At 39.2% G+C, this 23,573-nt stretch overlaps 1 protein-coding gene and 1 pseudogene across 1 annotated transcript; both read left to right on the top strand.

Moving 5' to 3' along the window:
* The first annotated feature begins 7,641 nt into the window (after positions 1-7,641).
* Positions 7,642-9,628, top strand: LOC131486699 (steroid transmembrane transporter SLC22A24-like; annotated as a pseudogene).
* An 11,670-nt stretch (positions 9,629-21,298) lies between these two features.
* Positions 21,299-22,082, top strand: LOC131488048 (nascent polypeptide-associated complex subunit alpha-like). The gene has a single exon (XM_058689366.1). The coding sequence runs from the start codon at positions 21,331-21,333 to the stop codon at positions 21,976-21,978; it is 648 nt and encodes a 215-aa protein (XP_058545349.1). The 5' UTR covers positions 21,299-21,330; the 3' UTR covers positions 21,979-22,082.
* Positions 22,083-23,573: the final 1,491 nt, after the last annotated feature.

Below are 23,573 nucleotides of genomic sequence, written 5' to 3'. Positions count from 1 at the left end.
TGGCTTTGATTTGCATTTCCGTGGTAATTAGTGACATTGAGCATCTTTTCAGTATTTGTTGGTTATGTGGGGTATCTTTAAAAAAAAAATCTCTGGGGCGCCTGGGTGGCGCAGTCGGTTAAGCGTCCGACTTCAGCCAGGTCACGATCTCGCAGTCCGTGAGTTCGAGCCCCGCGTCAGGCTCTGGGCTGATGGCTCGGAGCCTGGAGCCTGTTTCCGATTCTGTGTCTCCCTCTCTCTCTGCCCCTCCCCCGTTCATGCTCTGTCTCTCTCTGTCCCAAAAATAAATAAAAAACGTTGAAAAAAAAAAAATCTCTGTTTAGTTCATTTGCCCGTTTTTAAATCTGTTTTTGTTTGTTACTGAGTTATATGAGTTCTCTACATATTTTGGATATTAATGTCTTATCCAATATATCGTTTGCAAATATTTTCTCCTATTCCGTAGGTTTTTGCTTTTTCATTTTGTTGATTGTTTCTTTTGTTATGAGGAAGATTGTTAGTTTGAGTACTCTTACTTGTTTATTTTTGCTTATGTGTTTGTGCTTTTGTTGTCATATCCAAATAATCATTGCCAAGGCCTATGTCAAGGAGCTTCTTCTCTATGATTTCTTCTAAGAGTTTTCATTTATTGGGCCTTATATTTAAGTCTTTCCTCCATTTTGGGTTAATTTTGGTGAGTGGTATATGGGCCCATTCATTTTTCTGCATTTGGTTATTTACCACCATTTGTTGAAGAGACTTTCTTCCACCATTGAGCATTCTTGGTTTTCTTGTCAAATATTAGTTGACCATATATGTGGGCACTTATGTCTGGAGACTCTATTCTATTCCACTTTACTGTGTGTCTACTTTTGTGCCAGTACCATGATATTTTAATTACTCTTTGTAATATAGCTTGATATCAGGAAGTGTGATGCCTCCAGCTTTGTTCTTCTTTCTCAGAATTTCTTTGGCTATTTAGGGTCCTTTGTGGTTCCATATGAATTATAAGATTGTATTTTCTATTTCTGTGAAAAATGCCATTGGAATTTAGTAGGGATTGCATTAAATCTGTAGATGGCTTTAGATAGTATGGACATTTAAAAATGTTAATTTTTGGGGGCGCCTGGGTGGCGCAGTCGGTTAAGTGGCCGACTTCAGCCAGGTCACGATCTCGCGTCTGTGAGTTCGAGCCCCGCGTCGGGCTCTGTGCTGACGGCTCGGAGCCTGGAGCCTGTTTCCGATTCTGTGTCTCCCTCTCTCTCTGCCCCTCCCCTGTTCATGCTCTGTGTCTCTCTGTCCCAAAAATAAATAAAAAACATTGAAAAAAAATTAAAAAAAAAATGTTAATTTTTCCTATTCGTCAACAAGTAGTATCATTCTATTTATTTGTGTCTTCTTTAATTTCTTTCATCAGTGTCTTATATTTTTCATTGTACAGATCTTTCTCTTCCTTGGTTAAACTAATTCCTAAATATTTATTGTTTTTTATTTTAATATGAATGGGATTTTTTTTTCTTCATATAATTCATTGTTAGTGTATGGAAATGCCACTAATACCTGTGGGTGGACTATTGAATTCCTTGATTAGTTCCAAAATTCTTTGGTTGAGTTTTAGGATTTCCTATATATAAGATTATATCATTTGCAGATAACAACTTTACTTCTTCCTTTCCAATTTGAATTCCTTTTATTTATTTATCTTGCCTGAATGCTCTATCTAGGATTTCCTGTATTATATTGAATCAGAGTGTTGAGAGTAGGCACTTTGTCTTGTTCCTGACCTTAGAAGAAGAGTTTGTTTTTAGCCTTTTACTGTTGACTATGATGTTAGCTGTGGGTGTTTCACATATGACCTGTATTATGTGGAGGTATGTTCCTTCTATACCCAATTTGTTGGGGTTTTTTTATCATGAAACCGTGTTGAATTTTGTCAAATATTTTGTCTACATCTATTGAGGGTGTCCTATAATTTTTATCATTTATTTTATTAATGTGGTATATCATATTTAATGTTTTGTTTATGTTGAACCATCCTAGCATCCCACTTGGTCATGGAATATAATCCTTTGATGTGTTGTTGAATTTTGTTTACTACTATTTTGCTAAGAATTTTTACATCTATATTCATCAAGGGTATTGGTCTATTGTTTTCTTGCAGTGTCCTTATTTGGCTTTAGTATCAGGGTACTGCTGGTCTCATAAAATGAGTTTGGGAGCGTTCCCTTGTCGTCAATGTTTTGAAGAGTTTGAGAAGGATTGGCATTAATTCTTCTTCAAGTTTTTGGTAGAATTCACCAGTAAAGTCATCTGGTCCTGGGCTTTTCTGTATTGGGAAATTTTTGATTACTGATTCAATCCTTCTATTCATTATTGGTCTGTTCAAGTTTTCTATTTCTTTCATTCAGTCTTAGTAGACTGTATGCTTCTTAGAATCTACCCATTCTTCTAGGTTATCTAATTTATTGGCATATAATTGTTCACAGCAGTCTCCTGATCCTATGTTTTCATGTAGTATCTGTTGAAATGCCTCCTCTTTCATTTCTGTGTGTTAGTCTTCTTTTTTTTCTGAGTAGTCTAGCAAAAGGTTTGTCAGTTTGTTCACATTTTCCAAAAAAACCCAGCTCTTAGTCATTGATCTTGATCTTTTCTATTGTTTTCCTTTTTTCTTTTTTTTTAAATATAATTTATTGTCAAGTTAGCTAACATACAGTGTATACAGTGTGCTCTTGATATCGAGGGTAGATTCCTGTGATTCATCACTTACATACAACACCCAGTGCTCATCCCTTTTCTATTGTTTTTCTAGTCTCTATTTCATTTATTTCCATTCTGCTCTATTGTATCCTTCCTTCTATAACAAACTGTGGCTTAATTTGTTCTTCTTTTTCTAGTTCTTTGTGATGTAAAATTAGGTTGCTCGAGACTTTTCTGTTTTTTAATAGATGCTTGCATTTCTTTAAACTTCTCTAAGAACTGATTTGCAGCATCCATAGATTTTGGTGTGTTGTGTTTTCATTTCTGTTTGTTTCAAGATTGTTTTTACTTTCCTTTTGATTTCTTCTTTGGCCCATTGGTTGTTCGGGAGTATGTTGTTTAGTTTCTACGTGCTTTTAAACTTTCCAGCTTTCTTTTTTCTTTAATATTTGTATAACGTATTTTTATTGTGGAATTTCTAAAATAGAAATATAATTCATGTACTATAAACTGATCCTTTTAAAGTGTACAGTTCGGTGGTTTCTAGTATATTCACAGAGTCATGCAGCCATCTCCATGATCTTAATTTCAAAACATTTTCATCAGCCTTGTCCCCATCAGCAGTGACTCCCTAATCCTCCCTATCCCCTTCACCCCCTGCCCTGAAACCACTAATATGATTTCCTTGTGGATTCATCTGCTCTGGACATTTCATATACGTGGAATCATATAAGGTGGCTTTTTGTTTCTGGCTTCTATCACTTAGTATAAAGTTTTGAAGGTTCATCCACATTGTAACATGCATCAGTATTTCATTCCTTTTTATGGCTAAATATAGCTATGTTGTTTTTGTTTATCCATTCACTGATTGATGGATCTTTGAGTTAGTTATTTTCACTTTTTGGCTATTATGAATAATGCTGCTATGAACATTCCTATACAAGTTTGTTTTGTATGTGATATTTTAATATTTATGCTGTGCTTTCAGATCTGATTTGGTCCTCATAAATACTTTGAGAGATAAGGCAAGTTATACTATTTCCATTTTATAGGTAGAGAAACAGAGGATCTCTGATATAATAGCTTCATACTTGCTAGAGTCAGGGTGGGGGGATGGGTGAAGTAGGTGATGGGAATTAAGGAGTGCACTAGTCATGATGAGCACTGGGTATTGTATGGAAGTGTTGAATCACTAAATTGTACACCTGAAACTAATATTATACTGTATGTTAATTAACTGGAATTTAAATTAAAAACTTAAAAAAGAACAAAAGAAAAACAAATAGAACCAGCTTTATCTTTCTTGTTGATTTCTAGTTTCTAACTTTCTGTTGTTTCTAACAACAGAACTGAAACAAAATACTTTCTGTTGTTCAAGCCACCCAGTCTGTGTAATTTTGTTATGGTAGCCCTAGAAGACTAAGATATCTCTCTTTCTTTTTTTTTTTTTTAATGTTTATTTATTTTTGAGATAGAGAGAGACAGAGCATGAACGGGGGAGGGTCACAGAGAGAGGGAGACACAGAATCTGAAACAGGCTCCAGGCTCTGAGCTGTCAGCACAGAGCCCGACGCGGGGCTGGAACCCACGGACCGTGAGATCATGACCTGAGCCGAAGTCGGACACTTAACCGACCGAGCCACCCAGGCGCCCCAGATATCTCTTTCAAAAGCTTTACGAATAGCACCCAATGATTCAAGAAATTTCATCTTTGTAATTGTTCCATTTAAGTCATTTCCTGAAAAGGAATCTCTGCAGGCTGGACATAGATCCACTTTCTAAGGTGTCCCACAAGTGATGAATTTGAAATTCAAGAATAAGACTCTGAATAGCCAAAACCACCTTGAAAAAGAAAAGCAAAGCTGGAGATATCACATTCTGGACTTCAAGTTATATTACAAAGCTGTGGCGATCAAAACAGTATGGTACTGGCACAAAAATAGACACACAGGTCAATGGAACAGAATAGAAAACCTAGAAAGGAACCCACAACTATATGGTCAATTAACCTTCAACAAAGCAGGAAAGAATATCCAAAGGGAAGAAGACAAGTCCCTTCAACAAATAGTATTGGGAATACTGGACAGCAATATCCAGAAGAATGGAACTGGACCACTCTCTTTCACCATACACAAAAATAGACTCAAAATGGATGTAAGACCTAAATGAGAGACAGGAAACCATTGAAATCTTAGAGAACACAGGCAGTGACCTCTTTGACATCAGCTGTAGCAACTTCTCTCTAGATATGTCTCCTGAGGCAATGGAAACAAAATAAATTAAATAAACAAATAAACTATTGGGACTTCATCAAAATAAAAAGCTTCTGCACATCAAAGGAAACAATCAACAGAACTAAAAGGCAACTGATGGAATGGGAGAAGATGTTTGCAAATGACATGTCTGATAAAGGGTTAGTATCTAAAGCCTATAAAGAACTTATCAAGCTCAACACCCAAAAAACAAATAATCAATTAAAAATAGGCAGAAGAGATGAATAAACATTTCTCCAAAGAAGACATCCAGATGGGCAACAGACATATGAGAAGGTGTTCAACATCACTGATCATCAGGGAAATATAACCCAAAACTTCAATGAGATATCACCTCACACCTGTCAGAATGGCTAAAATCAACAACACAAGAAACAACAGGTGTTGGCAAGGATGTGGAGAAAGGGGAGCCCTCTTTCCCAGTGGGAAAGGGGACTCCCACTGTTGGTGGGAAGGCAAACTGGTGCAGCCACTCTGGAAAACAGTATGGAAGTTCCTCAAGAAACTAAAAATAAAACTACCCTACAATCCAGCAATTGCACTACTGACTATTTACCCAAAGAATACAAAAATACTAACTTAAAGGGATACATGCACCCCGATGTTTATAGCAGCATTATCTACAACAGCCAAATCATGGAAACAGCTCAAGTGTCCATTGACTGATGAATGGATAAATATGTGGCATATATATATATATATATATATATATATATATATATATATGGCATGATATATATATATAGATAGATATAGATATAAATATAAATAATGGAATATTACATATTATACATATAATGAAATATTACTCAGCCACAAAAAAGCATGAAATCTTGCCATTTGCAATGACATGGGTAGAGCTAGAGAGTATTGTGTTAGGCAAAATAAGTCAGAGAAAGACAAATACCATATCATCTCACTCATCTGTGGAATTTAAGAAACAAAACAAATGAGCAAAGGGAAAAAAGAGAGAGAGAGGCAAACCAAGAAATAGACTCTTAACTATAGAGAACAAACGGACGGTTACCAGAGGAGAGGTGGGCAGGGGGATGGGCAAATAGGTGATGGGGATTAAGGAGGGCACTTGTCATGGTAAGCACCAGGTGATGCATGGAACTGTTGAATCACTATATCATGCACCTGCCACTAATATTACACTGTATGTTAACTAACTGGATTTTAAATAAAAACTTTAAAATTTTTTAAAGAAGAATAAGAAACTCTAGTCTGCAGAATAAATTCTAAAGATTTTTAAAAATCAACCTACCTTCTCCCATTATTGCCCTATATATCCTGTAGATTCCATCTTTTGAATATCTTATAAGTGCACAAATATTATTTACCTTTTCCTATGATTATATGCTTATTATTCTCTTGGTTATAAACTGTTTTTTTTTCAATTGTTCACCCACTGCTTTATTGTCTCAAGAATCTTCCTTCAAGAGTAGTTAAAAGTTCATTTCTATAAAGACCATTTCCTTGGCCCATGGCGTCTCCCTGGGAATCATGAAACATTGTCTTTTTCATTTTTCCACAGCACATTGTGTATTTCTCTTATAATTATCTTACGACATTGCAGTGTAATTATTTATGTATCTATCTCTTATTAACTGGATTATAAGACCTTGAAACACTGACCTCATGTTTCACTTAGAAACTTATAAATAAAAATATAATATACAAATACATATAAACACATGACATTTGTTTATTTACAGCAATAGCAAAGAAAGTTAGTCCAAAATGCTATTCGGATGACTCAGTAACTCTGGGAAAACAAACTATTACAGAAAAAATACAATTTCCTTCCTCCATTTTGAAATTTCCTCATTTCAAAAATCTTAAAACCGCTGTTACGGTGTGATTTAAACTGTAGCAGGACTTCAGTTACCAAAAGTTAACATTCGTTCACAACATTCCACTTTGCTTTGATTTAACTAAGGATGGTTTTCTTTAATCTTTAATAAAAATGCAGTTCTAATCAAGACAAATCCCTGCTCTCTGCTCTTTACACAGGAATATCACACAAAGAAGTTCACCCTTGGGCCTCCATACATCCCTTTTCTGAAAATACTAGATGATTGAACAGGTGTGTTTTAGGTTATATGCCAAACAGGGATATTTCCATCTAAACTCTGCTGACTTCCCAGGAGCCTGTAAGGTCAAGATCATTCACTGAGTAGTCTTTTAAGCAAGTTTAGTTGTCAACAGCTAAGTCTCTTTGCCAGATACATGTATCTGTGGCTTTATGGAAACTATCTAGCTGCCTCAAAAGACTTGGGGTAAAACCTCCCACCACTCTTCTGTGTCGGTCAGGCAGGGCCCACTAAGGAGAAAGTGGGGTCAGGATCCATATGCACTTAGTGTGGGGGCACCTGGGTGGCTCAGTCGGTTGAGCTTCTGACTCTTGATTTCAACTCAGGTCATGATCTCATGGTTCCTGGCTTCAAGGCCCATGTCCAGCTCCGTGCTAACAGCAGGGAGCCTGCTTGGAATTCTCTCTCCCTCTCTCTCTGCCCCTCCTTCATTCATGTGTGCGCACACACACACACTCTCTCTCTCTTTCAAAATAAATAATCATCAAAAAATATATGCACTTAGTGTGACATAGCGAAAGGAAATATTTTCTCCCTTTGAACTTATTTCAGTAAAGTCATTGTGCCATCTCTTACAGATCGGTTCTTCAGCCTCCATGGCCCTTCAGTGCCTCCTGGATCAAGTTGGAGGCGTGGGGAGATTCCAGATCCTTCAGATAATTTTCCTTTGTATCTCCAGCCTCGTAGTGAAAACTCATAGTTTATTGGAGAACTTCACTGCAGCCATCCCTGGTCACTGCTGCTGGGTCCACATCCTTCACAATGACACGGTCTCTGCTAACAGCACTGGGATCTTCAGCCAAGAGGTACTCCTGAGAATCTCCATCCCACTGGACTCAAACACAAAGCCAGAAAATGCCATCGCTTCATCCATCCCCAGGGGCAGTTCCTTCACCTGAATGGTACCTTCTGCAACATGAGTGGGCCAGACATAGAGCCCTGTGTGGAAGGCTGGGTGTATGACCAAAGCTTATTCCCTGTCACCATTGTAATTGAGGTAAGAAGTCCCATTTAAATCTTCCACTTATATGATCAAAGTGTTTAGAAATACACAAAAAATTGGAGCGCCTGGGTGGCTCAGTCGGTTGAGCGTCTGACTTTGGCTCAGGTCATGATCTCACGGTTGATGAGTTCGAGCCCCACGTTGGGCTCTATGTGGGCAGCTCAGGTCCTGGAGCCTGCTTTGGATTCTGTGTCTCCCTCTCTCTCCGCTCCTCCCCTGCTCACTCTCTGTCTCTCTCTCAAAAATAAATAAAGATTGGGGCGCCTGGGTGGCGCAGTCGGTTAAGCGTCCGACTTCAGCCAGGTCACGATCTCGCGGTCCGTGAGTTCGAGCCCCACGTCAGGCTCTGGGCTGATGGCTCGGAGCCTGGAGCCTGTTTCCGATTCTGTGTCTCCCTCTCTCTCTGCCCCTCCCCCGTTCATGCTCTGTCTCTCTCTGTCCCAAAAATAAATAAAAAACGTTGAAAAAAAATTTAAATTTAAAAATAAAGATTAAAAATGATTAAAAATAAATTTTAAAAAGAACTACACAAAAAATAGACTTGCTTTATACATTTAGTCCCAACGTGGACACTGCAGCCAGACTTTTCTTCATTCCTTCAGCAGATAGTAATTGCTTATCTATACTATGACAGTCAAGAGTATTGGTATTGAGGTTAGTGAACAATCTAAACACGTGCCTGCTATTACATCATTCAATCTAGTGAGAGAGACCTATAATTTAAAAAGTAATGTTATGCTATAGGAGCCTGGGTGGCTCAGCCAGATAAGCACCGGACTTCAGCCCAGGTCATGATCTCACGGTCCATGGGCTGCAGCCCCACGTTGGGCTCTGGGCTGACAGCTCAGAGCCTGGAGCCTGCTTCAGATTTTGTGTCTCCCTCTCTCTCTATCTCTCCCTCTCTCCCTCTCTTTCAAAAATAAATAAACATTAAAAAGAAATGTAAGTAATGTTACGCTATATCATTGGTTCTCAATACTCATTGAAAACTGATTTCCAGCAAATCAGAACTTCTGGGCAAAGGATCCAGGCATCAGCACTTTTTAAGCTTTCTCAAGTGATTTGATGTGTGGCCAAAGATAAGAGTTACCATAAAGGTGAATGTAGATTGCTAAGTGAAGTCCAAGGCAGGGCTTCTGTATTACCTATGGGATGAGAGTAGGTTTCTTGAAAAAATTGTGTTGGACACAATACCTGAAAAATGTGTATAAGTTAATGCAACAAAGGGAATTGGTGGTCTAAGAGGAAAATGAATAGAGATATACAGGCACATGGATGCAAATGATTCAGAGGATATGAGGCACAAGAGAGTGAACCAGCCTCATTTCAAGTGTTGAAGCAAGCTCAGTATTATAGCTGTGAGACACCAGAGGAGAGTGGTTGGAAACAAAGGCAGGACCACAAGGGAGAGAATCCCATCCATCACATGTAAGAGTTTGGAGTCAATGTCTACTAAAGGGTTTAAACTCTTCTAAAACTGCTGTGCTGCTTTCCTCCTCTTCCAGTGGGAACTGATATGTGAATCTCAGTCATGAAAATCAGTGGCCCAATTCCTATTTATAGCTGGGGCACTGAGTTAAGTTTATTCTAGGGAAGTGTTGCGACCGGCACAACAAACACCAAGATCAGGGTCCTGAGGGTAGGGGAATGTAAGAAAAAAAAGAGAGAAGAGAAGACAGTTTGGGAACAGGAGGGTCCCCTGGCCTGATGGCCCAAGTGACAGCTTTATTGTTGCTGTACACAATCTTTTATAATATAAGACTCTTATGGATCAGGTCATTCTAAGAATAAACAGGTTTCACATGATCACTGCCAGCCAAAACATTTAGTTCTGTGTACCTTGTGAACTTTCTGAACAGGTCACAAGACTTTGTTGATAGATTGCTAGCAAAACACAGTTCCCATGTTTGTTTCTATTTGACCCGGGATAGAAAAAAGGGAGGTAGCATTACTGCCAACACCTGCAGACCACAGGCTTCAGGAATTAACTTTCTCAGCCTTGACAAGGCTTTCGTATGCCCTTGAAAGTGGGGGAATGGGAGGGGGAACCACCGGGTTGGCTGAGTCGACAGGGAACCCTTGCTCAACCCAGTCTCAGCCTGGCACTGTGTCCCGGCCTCCCACATGAATGGGAGGGAGAACCACCAGGTTGGCCGAGTCAACAGGGAGCCTTTGCTCCACCCGGTCTCAGCCTGACACCGGGGCCCGGCCCCCCACAGGGAAGGAGCAGGGAGATAAAGAGAAGGGAGGGAAACAAACCACAAGAGTCTCTTTATGATAGAGAACAAACTGAGGGTTGATGGAGGGAGGTGGGTGGAAGATGGACTAGATAGGTGATGGGTAATAAGGAGGGATGAGCATTCGTTGGGATGAGCACTGGGTGTTGTATGTAAATGATGAATCTCTGAATTCTACTCCTGAAACCAATATTGCACTGTATGTTAACTAACATTGAAATTTAAAAAAGAAACCTTTACTGAGATCTCACTGTAGGTTCTGCATTGTGCTATGTGCCGACCTCTATCTCTGACTCCAGAAAGCCACAACCTAATAAGAGTACTTAATAAATTATAGTGTGGTGTGATAAATGTGTTCCTTGTATTGCCTAAAGGAGGTCAGAGAAAGGCATCTAACTCAGATTGAAAGAAGTTTCGGGGAGGGATTTTCAAAGCTGATGCCAGGACACAAGGTTTATGTCTAGGAGTTATTTGAATGCAGGGAGAGGATGAGGTGTTGAGGCAGAAAGTACCAACATGTTTGAAAGCGCAAATTTGTGAATTATTATTACTATTATTATTATTAATTGGCCTTGAAAATGTTCTCAACTACCTAGACCAGTAAGATAAATGGTTTTGAATGCTGCCAGACTGGTCATCACTGCATACCTACAATGCAGGTATTCATGTGCAACAAGTAATGATCTTTACACAATCTGTGGGTTGTGTAGCAATGTGGCACCGATGGGATGGTAAGATATTGCACCTGTCACCTGGGTGCTGCTCTCCGTGAAATAGCTTTAATACATAATATTTGTAACCATGTAAGGTAAATAATATTAGGAACCCAGGAGGACATGGCTTGGGGAAATGAGAAGTTTGGGACCTCCTACATCTTGGCAGAGCTCCTTTTGAAGGAGGCGGTCAACCATTGCTGTCACCCATGAGAGCACTAAGGGAACTTTATATGCCCCTGAACATCCGCCCATCAGTGTGATGCCACTTGGTAGTGTTAACTAAAAATTGTGACCTTTGAGTTGATCACCGTTAAACATTACCCATGTAGATCTTCGGATCAGAGTCCAGCCTCTGAGCCAGTGTGTACCACTTTCCCCAGTGTTCAGACTCCAGCTAACCCCCACGAAATGTTTAATAAGAGATATAATAATAACGGGGATGCGACAGTTGGGTTGGAAGGATAATTGAGTAAGAGATAACAGTGGCAGCCAGAAGACCAGTTGTAAGAGGGTTGATTTCAATACCTATGGCTCAGATCATCTTACCAGATGTTAAATGGGAAAGGATAATTTAGAAGATATTCAAAGGAACTTTGAAGTTATTGAGTTCTGCTCCCTGTCAGATGAAAAGCAGCCAGCACTTCTGATTAAGAACCATCCGGTTTCTGTTAGAAAACTTCTGAGAATGTGTAGCTCCTGCCTTTAAAAGGCACCACCCGCAAGTATTTGACTATTGTTAATGTTACACATTTCATCCATTTACCGGGCTTTTCAAGCTTGAACTTCTTTCTGTCTCTCTTACCCCAGGACCCCCGTGATGCTCCAATGATATTCCAGTGTACTTAAAATAAAATCCAAGTTTCTTTTTTTTTTTATGGTTATTTATTTTGAGAGAAAGAAAGAGAGAGCAGGGGAGGGGCAGATGAGGGGGAGAGAGAATTGCAAGCAGGCTCCACACTGCCTGTGATCCCACAAACCATGAGATCATGACCTGAGCCGAAATCAAGAGTCGGATGCTTAACTGAGCCACCCATGTGCCCCTAAAATCCAAGTTTCTTAGCAAGCCCTGCCAGGCATGAGATCTGGCCCCTGCATCCCTTTCCCACCTCATCTCCTACCACCTTCTCCCGTTCCCTGCTCATCTTCAGAACATCAAGCTGGTTACCTCCTCATAGTTTTTACGCTTGCCATTTCTTCTGCCCCAAATACTCTCTTCCCTCTACATTGCTCATCCTATACCTTCTAATTTCTCAAATTCAACTATTACCTCCTCAAAGATCTCTTCCCTAACTCCTTGTTTACTCCTGTTCTATATCCCAGCCTTTATTTTTTCAAGGGAAATTTGATAATATGGCCTTTTAAAAGTCACACTTCTCCACTGAGGGGTAGCAGGAACCATTCGGGAGACTATTGAAATCGTCCAGAAAAGAAATGGCAGGGGAGTAATTTAAGAGGTGTCCATGAAGACGATAAGATGTAGCTGGACTGGGGAAATGTTTTAGAGGTAGAGGCAATAAAACTTGGTAGTGGTTTCGATTATTGTTGGTTTTGGGGGGGGGAGGGCAGGGTTGTTTTTTTGTGGGTTTTTTTTTTTTTTTGGTTTTTTTTTTTTTTTTTTTTTTTTACTATTGGAGAGCTTCTAGTGAGAGAAATCGATGTATCCAAGGGAATATAGGCTCTGGCCTGAACAAATGAGTAAATTCTGATGCCAGTATGCAAGGTGGGAGAACACTAGGATAGAAGCAAATTTGGGAAGATAATCAAGATGTGTGTTGTTTTTTTTTTTAATTTTTTTTTAACGTTTATTTTTGAGACAGAGACAGAGCATGAACAGGGGAGGGGCAGAGAGAGAGGGAGACACAGAATCGGAAGCAGGCTCCAGGCTCTGAGCCATCAGCACAGAGCCCGACGCGGGGCTCGAACTCACGGACCACGAGACCGTGACCTGAGCCCAAGCCGGACGCTTAACCGACTGAGCCACCCAGGCGCCCCAAGATGTGTGTTTTGACTTCCTGAGTTGGAGTTCCCTAACAGACATGCATACGGAGGTTCAGGCAGATATGTGCTTTTGTGGATATTAAGGTCACAGAAGAGGTCAAGGCTGGGTATTCACTTGGATGTTATTAGCATATAAATATTTTTATAATTATGAGAGTGGAAGAGGTAACTCAGGAAAGAAATGCAGCTAGATATCAAGTAGATTCAACCCCGCCTACAGCAATAACTCACGATGTGATCACCATTTTTTTTACTTTTAATTTTTTTTTTAATTTTTTTAACACTTATTCATTTTTGAGAGACAGAGACAGACAGAGCATGAGTGGGGAAGGGGCAGAGGGAGGGAGACACAGAATCCGAAACAGGCCCCAGGCTCCGAGCTGTCAGCTCAGAGCCCAACGCAGGGCTTGAACTCACGAACTGCAAGATCGACGCCCAACCAACTGAGCCACCCAGGCACCCCAAGACTTCTTTCTTATATGCATATCTGAATATATGTATTTGTGCTCACTTAGGTAGCACATATACTAAAATTGAATATATGTATTCACATTTGTCTTCATTCCCATCCTTCACCATAGAGACCATTCTCATGTGCTTCCTAATTAGTTATCTCTTTATTTGTATATGTTATCATAAATGTGTACTATCATGGGGTATGCAGGTGTCTTAATGTACATAAAAGGCATCATGTTATTTATCCAATCTCTTTCTCACTTTTTACTTTTCACCAATAGGTTTTTGAGATCTGCGTGCATTCCTGTGTGTATACACGGTCTGTTGCTTCTCACTACTCCATAGCTTTCTGTGGTGAGCTCCACCTTTTACCCTATTCTCTTTCCCAGTGATAGACTCCCTGATTCCCACAACATTCCTAACACCACGCCTATCTCTAACCTTGATATATGTCCCTTTACCATGAGAACTTTTCTTCACAACCAGGCTTTAATTTTTAGAGCAAGTTTAGTTTCACAGAAATACTGAGGAAAAAGTAGAAGATTCTAATTTCCCCCTCCCTCACACTTGCCCGTATTGTTAATGTCTTGTATAAATGTGGTAGGTGTATTGCAATTTTTGTATTGCAAGTTTTTATGTAAATTCCAGTTAGTTCACATGTAGTGTAATATTAGTTTCAGGAGTAGAATTTAGGGGTTCATCACTTCCATACAATACCCGGTGCTCATCCCAACATGTGCCCATTTGTTACAATGGATTGGTCAATATCGATACATTATTAAGTTCATAGTTTAGTGGGCACAGTCTTTGTGTTGTATGGCCTTAGGGGCAAATGTAGAATGTTATGCATCCACCATTGAGCATCTCTCTAAAAATGACCTGTGCTCTACCTAGTCATTCCTCCCTTTGATCCTCTGGCAACCAGAACCATGAGAATCTATTTAGGATATTTAGAGTCTTGTTATATATAGTTACCGTATTTTTCTTTGTCAGTTTTTCAATGATTGCCTTTCCATCATGTCCTCAATCATAGCTCTTTTTACTTTTTTTTAAATTTTTTATTTATTTTTATTCTTAAGTTAGTTAGCATACAGTGTAGTCTTGGCTTCAGGAGGAGAACCCAGTGATTCATCACTTACATATAACACCCAGTGCTCATCCCAGCAAGTACCCTCCTTAATGCCCATCACCCATTCTCCCCACCTCCGTCAACCCTCAGTTTGTTCTCTGTATTTAAGAGTCTCTTATGGTTTACCTCCCTCAATCATAGCTCTTTTTTAAAAAACAATTCTATTCTATTACAAGTTCTCTGACACAGACACAATAGTAAAATATATATTGTAAAAATAGTCAAATATATACAAACATTTCAAGCATTTTACAAGACTTATAATGACTGAAATACACTAAAGTATCAACTGTTTCAGAGAAGATATCCAAAACTAATGCTTGTCCATCTGTTAATACTACCAGGAATTTTGTATCAGCTCATGTAATTTTGTCCACATCGACTCCAGAACGAACCCTTTTCCTGCCACTCCCTGACATACAGAATTCCCTTCTTTTTGTTTATCCTTTTTTTTTAAATTCCATATTCTCTCTCTCTCCACTGGGAACTTTCTATCAGTCCCTGCACTGAAACAAATGGTTTCTGTGCTGTCTTCTGCTTGAGCTAAAACATACTCCTCAAGGCCTTTAAACCCAGACAAAGCTGAACGGCTCTTGTGCAGTCTATCTGCAACCTTGATGTTTTGGAACCCCATATTCCTTTCAAATAAGTTTGGTCTTTACCCTGATAATTCAGACTCAAGTACAAATCTCTTTTTCTTAGGTCTTTTTTTTTTAAGTATAGTTGACATACAATATAATGTTAGTTTCAGCTGTACAATAGGGTGATTTGACAATTGTATACAATATGAAATGCTCACCACAATAAATGTAGTTACCATCAGTCACCTTACAAAATTATTGCAATATTATGGAGTATATTCCCCCATGCTGTATTTTTCATCCTCTTGGCTTATTTCAACCTGGAAGTTTGTACCTCTTAATCTCTTCACCTATTTCATCCATCCCTCACCGAACTCCCCTCTGGCAACCCCAGTTTAGTCTCTAGTTTTCTGATTTATATTTGTTTTTTACTTATTCGTTCATTTGTTTTGTTTTTAAGATTCCACATATAAGTGAAATCTTATGGCATTTGTCTTTTTCTTTTTGACTTATTTAACTTAACATTATACCATGTAGGTCCATCCATGTTGTCACAAACAGCAAGGTCTCCTTCTTTTTTATGGCTAATATTCCAGTGTGTGTGTGTGTGTGTGTGTGTGTGTGTGTGTGTGTGTGTAATCCTCTTTATCCATTCGATCAATCAACGAACACGGGCTGCTTCCATACCTTGGCTATTGTAAATAATGTTACTATAAACATAGGGGTGTCTATACCTTTTCAAATTAGTGTTTTCGTTTACTTTGGGTAAATACCCAGAAGTAGAATTACTGGATCATATGGTATTTCTATTTTTAATTTTTTTGTGATTTTTCGAGTTTTATTTTAATTCCAGTTAGATAACATAAAGTGTTTTATTAGTTTCAGGTGTGCAATATAGTTTCATTTTTCTGAGTGAAAAATAACTCAACAGGGTTTTCCATGGCGGCAGCACCAATTTATATTCCCACCGACAGTGCACAAGAGTTCCCTTTTCTCCACATCCTCATCACTACTTGTTATTTCTTGTCTTTTTGACGCTGGCCATTCTGACTAGTGTGAGGTGATATCTCATTGTGGTTTTGATTTCCACCTCCCTGATAATTACTGACGTTGAGCATTTTTTCGTGTGTCTCTTGGCCATCTCTATGTCTTCTCTGGGAAAATGGTTTTATGGGCCTATGCTCTTTTCTTTTTTTTTTTTTTTTTTTTTTTTTGAGGGGAGAAGGGGCAGAGGGAGAAGGATAGAGAGAGTCTTAAGCAAGATTGGAGCCCAACACGGGGATCGATCTCATGACCTGAGCGGAAGTCAGATGCTTAACTGACTGAGCCACCCAGGCGCCCCTTTTTTGTTCTTTTTAGTTCATTTAGGTGGAAGGTTACTTTGTTTACTTGAGATTTTTGTTTCTTGGGGTACACCTGTATTGCTATAAACACCCCTCTTAGAACTGCTTTTGCTGCATCCCAAAGATTTTGAAATGTTGTGTTTCCATTTTCCCATTTGTTTCCAGGTTGTTGTTTTTTTATTTCTTTTTTGATTTCCTCCTTGACCTATTGGCTGCGTAGTAGCATGTTGTTTAACCTCTAGGTGTTTGCGTTTTTCCCAGGTTTTTTTTCTTATAATTGATTTTTAGTTTCATACCATTGTGATTGGAAAAATTGCTTAATTTCATTTCAATCTTCTTACATTTATTGAGATTTGTTTCATAGCCTAACTTGTGATCTATCTTGGAGAATGTTTCATGTGTACTTGAAAAGAATGTGTATTACGTTGTTTGGGGATGGAATGTTCTGTATGTCTGTTATATCTGTCTGGCCCAATGTGTTGTTCAAAAGCACCCTTTCCTTGTTGATTTTTGCCTGGATGATCTATCCATTGATATAAGTGGGATATTAAAGTCCCCTGCTACTATCATATTATTTTTAATTTTTCCCTTTATATTTGTTAATATTTGCTTTATATATTTAGGCACTCCTATGTTGGATGCATAGATATTTACAATGTTATATCCTATTATTGGATTGATCCCTTTATCGTTATGTAATGCCTTTTTTGTCTCTTGTTGCAGCCTTTGTTTTAAAGTCTATTTTGCCGGGGCGCCTGGGTGGCTCAGTCGGTTAGGCGTCCGACTTCGGCTCAGGTCGTGATCTCGCAGTCCGTGAGTTCGAGCCCCACGTCAGGCTCTGTGCTGACAGCTCAGAGCCTGGAGCCTGTTTCAGATTCTGTGTCTCCCTCTCTCTCTGACCCTCCCCCGTTCATGCTGTCTCTCCCTGTCTCAAAAATAAATAAACGTTAAAAAAATTTAAAAAAAATAATAAACAGATTTTTAAAAAATTAAAAAATAAATAAATAAATAAAGTCTATTTTGCCTAAGTATTGCTGCTCCAGCTTTTTTTTTCTGCTTCCATTTGCATGGAATATCTTTTTCCATCCCTTCACTTTTAATCTGTATGTGTCTTTAAGTCTGAAGTGAGTCTCTTGTAGGCAGAAATGGATGAGTCTATTATTATTGTTTTCTATTCTTCTACCCTATGCATTTGATTGGAGCAGTTAGACCATTTACATTTAAAGTAGTTGTTGATAGGTATGTACAAGTTGCCATTTTGTTAATTGTTTTCCAGATGTTTTTGCAGTTCTCTGTTCTTCTCTTGCTCTCTTCCCTTGTGATTCATGTTATGTTACTCCTTTTATGTTATGCTTGGATTCCTTTCTCTCTTTTTTGTGTGTCTCTATTATAGGTTTTGCTTCTTGATTACTATGAAATTCGTATATAAGATCCTAAGTATAGCAGTCTATATTAAATAGATGATCACTTAAGTTCAAACCCATTCTTAAAGTGTTACATTTTTACTCTCCCTCTCCATGCTTTATGTATATAATGTAATATTCTACATCCTTTTAGTTTATGAATCCCTTAACTAATTTCTTAGATATAATTGATTTTGCTACTTTTATGGTTTAACCTGCATACTAGCTATATAAGTAATTAACCTACTACTTTACTATGTTTGTTTTTACCCATGGAATTTTTTCTTTTATAATTTTCTCACTTTTAGTTATGGTTTTTTCTTTTCTACCTTAAGAAGTCCACTTAACATTTCTTATAAGGCCAGTTTAATGGTGATGAGCCCCTTTAACTGTTATTTGTTTGGGAAATACTTTATCTCTCCTTCAATTATGAATAATTCTGCCAGGTAGAGTATTCTTTGTTGTAGGTTGTTTTCTTTCAGCACTTTGAATATATCATACCACTCCCCTCTGGCCTGCAAAATTTCTGAAAAATCAGTTGATAGCCTTATGGGCTTCCTGTGCATAACAAGTTGCTTTTCTCTTGCCTCTTAAGGTTCTTTGTTTATGTTTCAATTTTGACATTTTCATTATTATGTGTCTTAGTGTGGACCTCCTTGAGGTCATCTTGTTTGGGCCATCTCTGTGCCTCCTGCACCTGGAAATCCGTTTCCTTCCCCAGATTAGGAAAATTTTCAGCTATTATTTCTTCAAATAAGTTTTCTCACCCTTTCTTTCTCTGTTCTCCTTCTGAGATCCCTAATAGCCTGCAAATGTTAGTACACTTGATGTTGTCCCAGAGGTTCCTTAACTTATCACCACTTTTTAAAATTCATTTTTTTTTGGGGGCGCCTGGGTGGCGCAGTCGGTTAAGCGTCCGACTTCAGCCAGGTCACGATCTCGCGGTCCGTGAGTTCGAGCCCCGCGTCAGGCTCTGGGCTGATGGCTCGGAGCCTGGAGCCTGTTTCCGGTTCTGTGTCTCCCTCTCTCTCTGCCCCTCCCCCGTTCATGCTATGTCTCTCTCTGTCCCAAAAATAAAAAATAAAATAAAAAAAAAAACGTTGAAAATAAAATTCATTTTTATTGTCGCTGTTCAGCTTGAACACTTTCCATTACCCTGTCTTCCATTTCACTGACCCATTCTTCTGCATCCTCTAATCTGCTGTTGATTCTCTCTAGTGTACTTTTCACTTCAGTTATTGTATTCTTCGACTATCCTCACTTCTTTTTTATATTTTCTATCTCCTTATTGAAGCTCTCACTAAGTTTATCCACTCTTCTCTGAAGTCTGGTGAGCATCTTTATGACCACTGCCATGAATTTTTTATGAAGCAGATTGCTTATTTCCATTTCATTTAGTTATTTTTCTAACGTTTTGTCTTACTCGTTCATTGCAGCGTATTCCTCTGTCTCCTCATTTTGGTTGACTTCCTGTATTTGTTTCTATGAATTAGACAAAACAGCTACATTTCCCAGGTTTGAAAGAGTGTCCCTGTGTGGGAAAATCCCCAGCGTAGACTATGTGAGCCTGGTGGTTTGGGGTGACTAACTGGAGCTGGAGCAGGCGTAAGCCAGTTTGACTCAGGACAACTCAGCACTGGGGCTACCTGGGAAAATGGCTGGAGCCGAATCAAATGTGGGTCATGGTGCTCTACACAGGGGACCAAGTACTGATCTCTTGACTTCACTTATCAACTCTCTAAACACAACACACAAATCCACTGTCCTAAACGCATGTATTTTATAAGAAACATTTGTGACAACGTCCCATATGTCAGCTTCTTTTATATGGTTTCCCATGGCATTAAGAGGTCTTCTGGCAATAGATTGATGAGAGAGCTTTGACAACAGTCTCATATCAACAAATAGGGAGAGTGACATCCGTGATTTCTGCTCTTGATAAATATAATTCTTCCCCCAGGGCTCTAGTGCAATGTTTCACTTATTAAACGTTTACTCTAAATTTCAAAATGTGTCCACTTTTGTAATATTCCACATCTTATTTTTCTTCCTAAATAATCTTACCTGGTTCGCAATCCCTATGAAAATAACACCAGCATTCTTCACAGAGCTAGAACAAACAATCCTAAAATTTGTATGAACCAGGAAAGACCCCAAATTGCCAAAGCTATCTTGAAAAAGAAAACCAAAGCAGGAGACATCACAATCCCAGACTCCAAGCGGTGCTACAAAGCTGTAATCTTCAAGATAATACGGTAGTGGCACAAAAACAGACACTCAGATCCATGGAACAGAATAGAGAACCCAGAAATGGACTCACAAACATATGGCCAACTAATCTTTGACAAGGCAGGAAAGAATATCCAATGGAATAAAGACAGTCTCTTCAGCAAGTGGTGCTGGGAAAACTGGACAACAACATGAAAAAAAAATGAATCTGGACCACTTCCTTACACCATACACAAAAATAAACTCAAAATGGATGAAAGACCTAAACATAAGACAGGAAGCCATCAAAATCCTCAAGGAGAAAGCAGGCAAAAACCTTTTGACCTTGGCCGCAGCAACTTCTTATTCAACACATCACCAGAGGTAAGGGAAACATGCAAAAATGAACTATTAGGACCTCATCAAAATAAAAAGCTTCTGCACAGTGAAGGAAACAATCAGCAAAACTAAAAGGCAACCGACGGAATGGGAGAAGATATTTGCAAATGACATATCACTTAAAGGGTTAGTATCCAAAATCTATAAAGAACTTCTCAAACTCAACACCCAAAAAACAAATAATCCAGTGAGGAAATGGGCCAAAGACATGAATAGACGCTTCTCCAAAGAAGACATCCAGGTGGCCAACCAACACATGAAAAAATGCTCCACATCACCCATCATCAGGGAAATACAAACCAAAACCACAATGAGATACCACCTCACACATGTCACAATGGCTAACATTAACAACTCAGGCAACAACAGATGTTGGCAAGGATGAGGAGAAGGAGGATCTCTTTTGCACTGCTGGTGGGAATGCCAACTGGTGCAGCCACTCTGGAACACAGTATGGAGCTTCCTCAAAAAAAATTAAAAATAGAACTACCCTATGACCCAGCAATGGAACTACTAGGTATTTATCCAAGGGATACAGGTATGCTGTTTCGAAGGGGCACATGCACCCCCATGTTTATAGCAGCACTATCGACAATAGCCAAAGTATGGAATGAGCCCAAATGTCCATCAACAGATGAATGGATAAAGAAGATGTGGTATATATCTTCTTTATCTGTATATATATATATATATATATATATATATATATATATATATATATACAGTAGAGTATTTTTTAAATACTTTTTTAGGGTCACGCTCTCGCTCGCTCTCTTTCTGCCGCCATCTTGGTTCCGCGTTCCCCGCACAAAATGCCTGGTGAAGCCACAGAAACCATCCCTGCTACAGAGCAGGAGTTGCCACAGCCCCAGGCTGACACAGGGTCTGGAACAGAATCGGACAGTGATGAATCAGTACCAGAGCTTGAGGAACAGGATTCCACACAGGCCACCACCCAACAAGCCCAGCTGGCAGCAGCAGCTGAAATCGATGAAGAACCAGTCAGTAAAGCAAAACAGAGCCGGAGTGAAAAGAAGGCACGGAAGGCTATGTCCAAACTAGGTCTTCGACAGGTTACAGGGGTTACAAGAGTCACTATCCGGAAATCTAAGAATATCCTCTTTGTCATCACAAAACCAGATGTCTACAAGAGCCCAGCTTCAGATACCTACATAGTTTTTGGGGAAGCCAAGATCGAGGATTTATCTCAGCAGGCACAACTAGCAGCTGCTGAGAAATTCAAAGTTCAAGGTGAAGCTGTCTCAAACATTCAAGAAAATACACAGACTCCAACTGTACAAGAAGAGAGTGAAGAGGAAGAGGTTGATGAAACAGGTGTAGAGGTTAAGGACATAGAACTGGTCATGTCACAAGCAAATGTATCAAGAGCAAAGGCAGTTCGAGCCCTGAAGAACAACAGTAATGATATTGTAAATGCTATTATGGAATTAACAATGTAACCGTCTGAAAACGAGGACCCTTTTTTGGTGTTTCAAAAGAATAACTGCAGCTTGGTTTGAAATTTGTACTGTTTCTATCATTAATAAAGTTATGGCTTCTTGTTGGATGAAAAAATAAATAAATAAATAAATACTTTTTAAAATTTTTTAAAAATACTTTACTGTATATATATATATACACACACACACACACACACACACACACACAGTAGAGTATTACTCGGCAATCAAAAAGAATGAAATCTTGCCATTTGCAACTACATGGATGGAACTGGAGGGTATTATGCTAAGTGAAATTAGTCAGTTAGAGAAAGACAAATATCATATCACTTCACTCATATGAGGACTTTAAGAGACAAAACAGATGAACATAAGGGAAGGGAAGCAAAAAGAATATAAAAATGGGGGGGGGGGGTACAAAATGGAAGAGACTCTTAAATATGGAGAACAGAGGGTTGCTGGAGGGGTTGTGGGAGGGGGGATGGGCCAAATGGGTCAGAGGCATTAAGGAATCTACTCCTGAAATCATTGTTGCACTATATCCTAACTAATATGGATGTAAATTTTAAAAAATTAAAAAATAAAAAATAAAAAATAAAAATAATAAAAATAAGCTCAGAGCCTGCTTGGGATTCTCTCTCACCCCATCTCGCTGTCCCTCCCCCAGTCTCTCAAAAATAAATAAATAATTTTTTTTTTAATAAAGAGCATTAAACATTAAAAAAGAAAAATCCCGGGGCGCCTGGGTGGCGCAGTCGGTTAAGCGTCCGACTTCAGCCAGGTCACGATCTCACGGTCCGTGAGTTCGAGCCCCGCGTCAGGCTCTGGGCTGATGGCTCGCAGCCTGGAGCCTGTTTCCGATTCTGTGTCTCCCTCTCTCTGACCCTCCCCCGTTCATGCTCTGTCTCTCTCTGTCCCAAAAAATAAATAAAAAACGTTGAAAAAAAAGAAAAATCCCTGCCTCATCGCTCCTCACTCTTCTTCTTACACCTGTTCTGTGGTTCTTTCCCTGGATGAAACCTCCGACGAGCCACAAACAGTAATAAAAAATCCCCCATCCTTTCACTCACAAGAATAGCTTCATTTTAGTAACTACTATATCCCAGCCAAGAACAAAAATTAAACCTGAGGCCTTCATTCAGTTATAGCTTCTCTGCCTCCCTAGTTCGAACCTGCCTTGGAAGTGTTAAGGGTTGATAAGGCAACGGGGAAAAGATACTGTTGACTATTTCTCTATTTAGTTGTGCTGTGCTTCCTCTTCGTCCCCCTAATTTATGGGCCAGGGTTCTGAATTCCACCTACACAGAACTTGGGAAAGAAAAGTCGATAGGAAGGATGGGTGTGAGTGTTGGTAAGTGTCCGGAGCTGGACGTGATAGATGATCAAAGCAGATTCCTTTCCTTGGAGTACCCTACGTAAGTTCTCTAAAGCTTTCCACTGGAACCATTTGGCATTTTACCCTATCTCCTACCATACAAGAAATGCATTTTCCTCTGGCTCCTTGCCTCCAGGCCCTGCAAATCTGGCCATGTATTGCCCTATTATCGATCACTTTGCCCACTGCAGCTCCCTTTCCTCCTCCCTCTTCCCACACA

The sequence above is a fragment of the Neofelis nebulosa genome, chromosome 10, assembly GCF_028018385.1.
Source record: "Neofelis nebulosa isolate mNeoNeb1 chromosome 10, mNeoNeb1.pri, whole genome shotgun sequence".
NCBI lineage: Eukaryota > Metazoa > Chordata > Mammalia > Carnivora > Felidae > Neofelis > Neofelis nebulosa.
The sequence above is the reverse complement of the archived record's forward strand: the minus strand, read 5'-3'. Positions and strand labels throughout refer to the sequence as shown.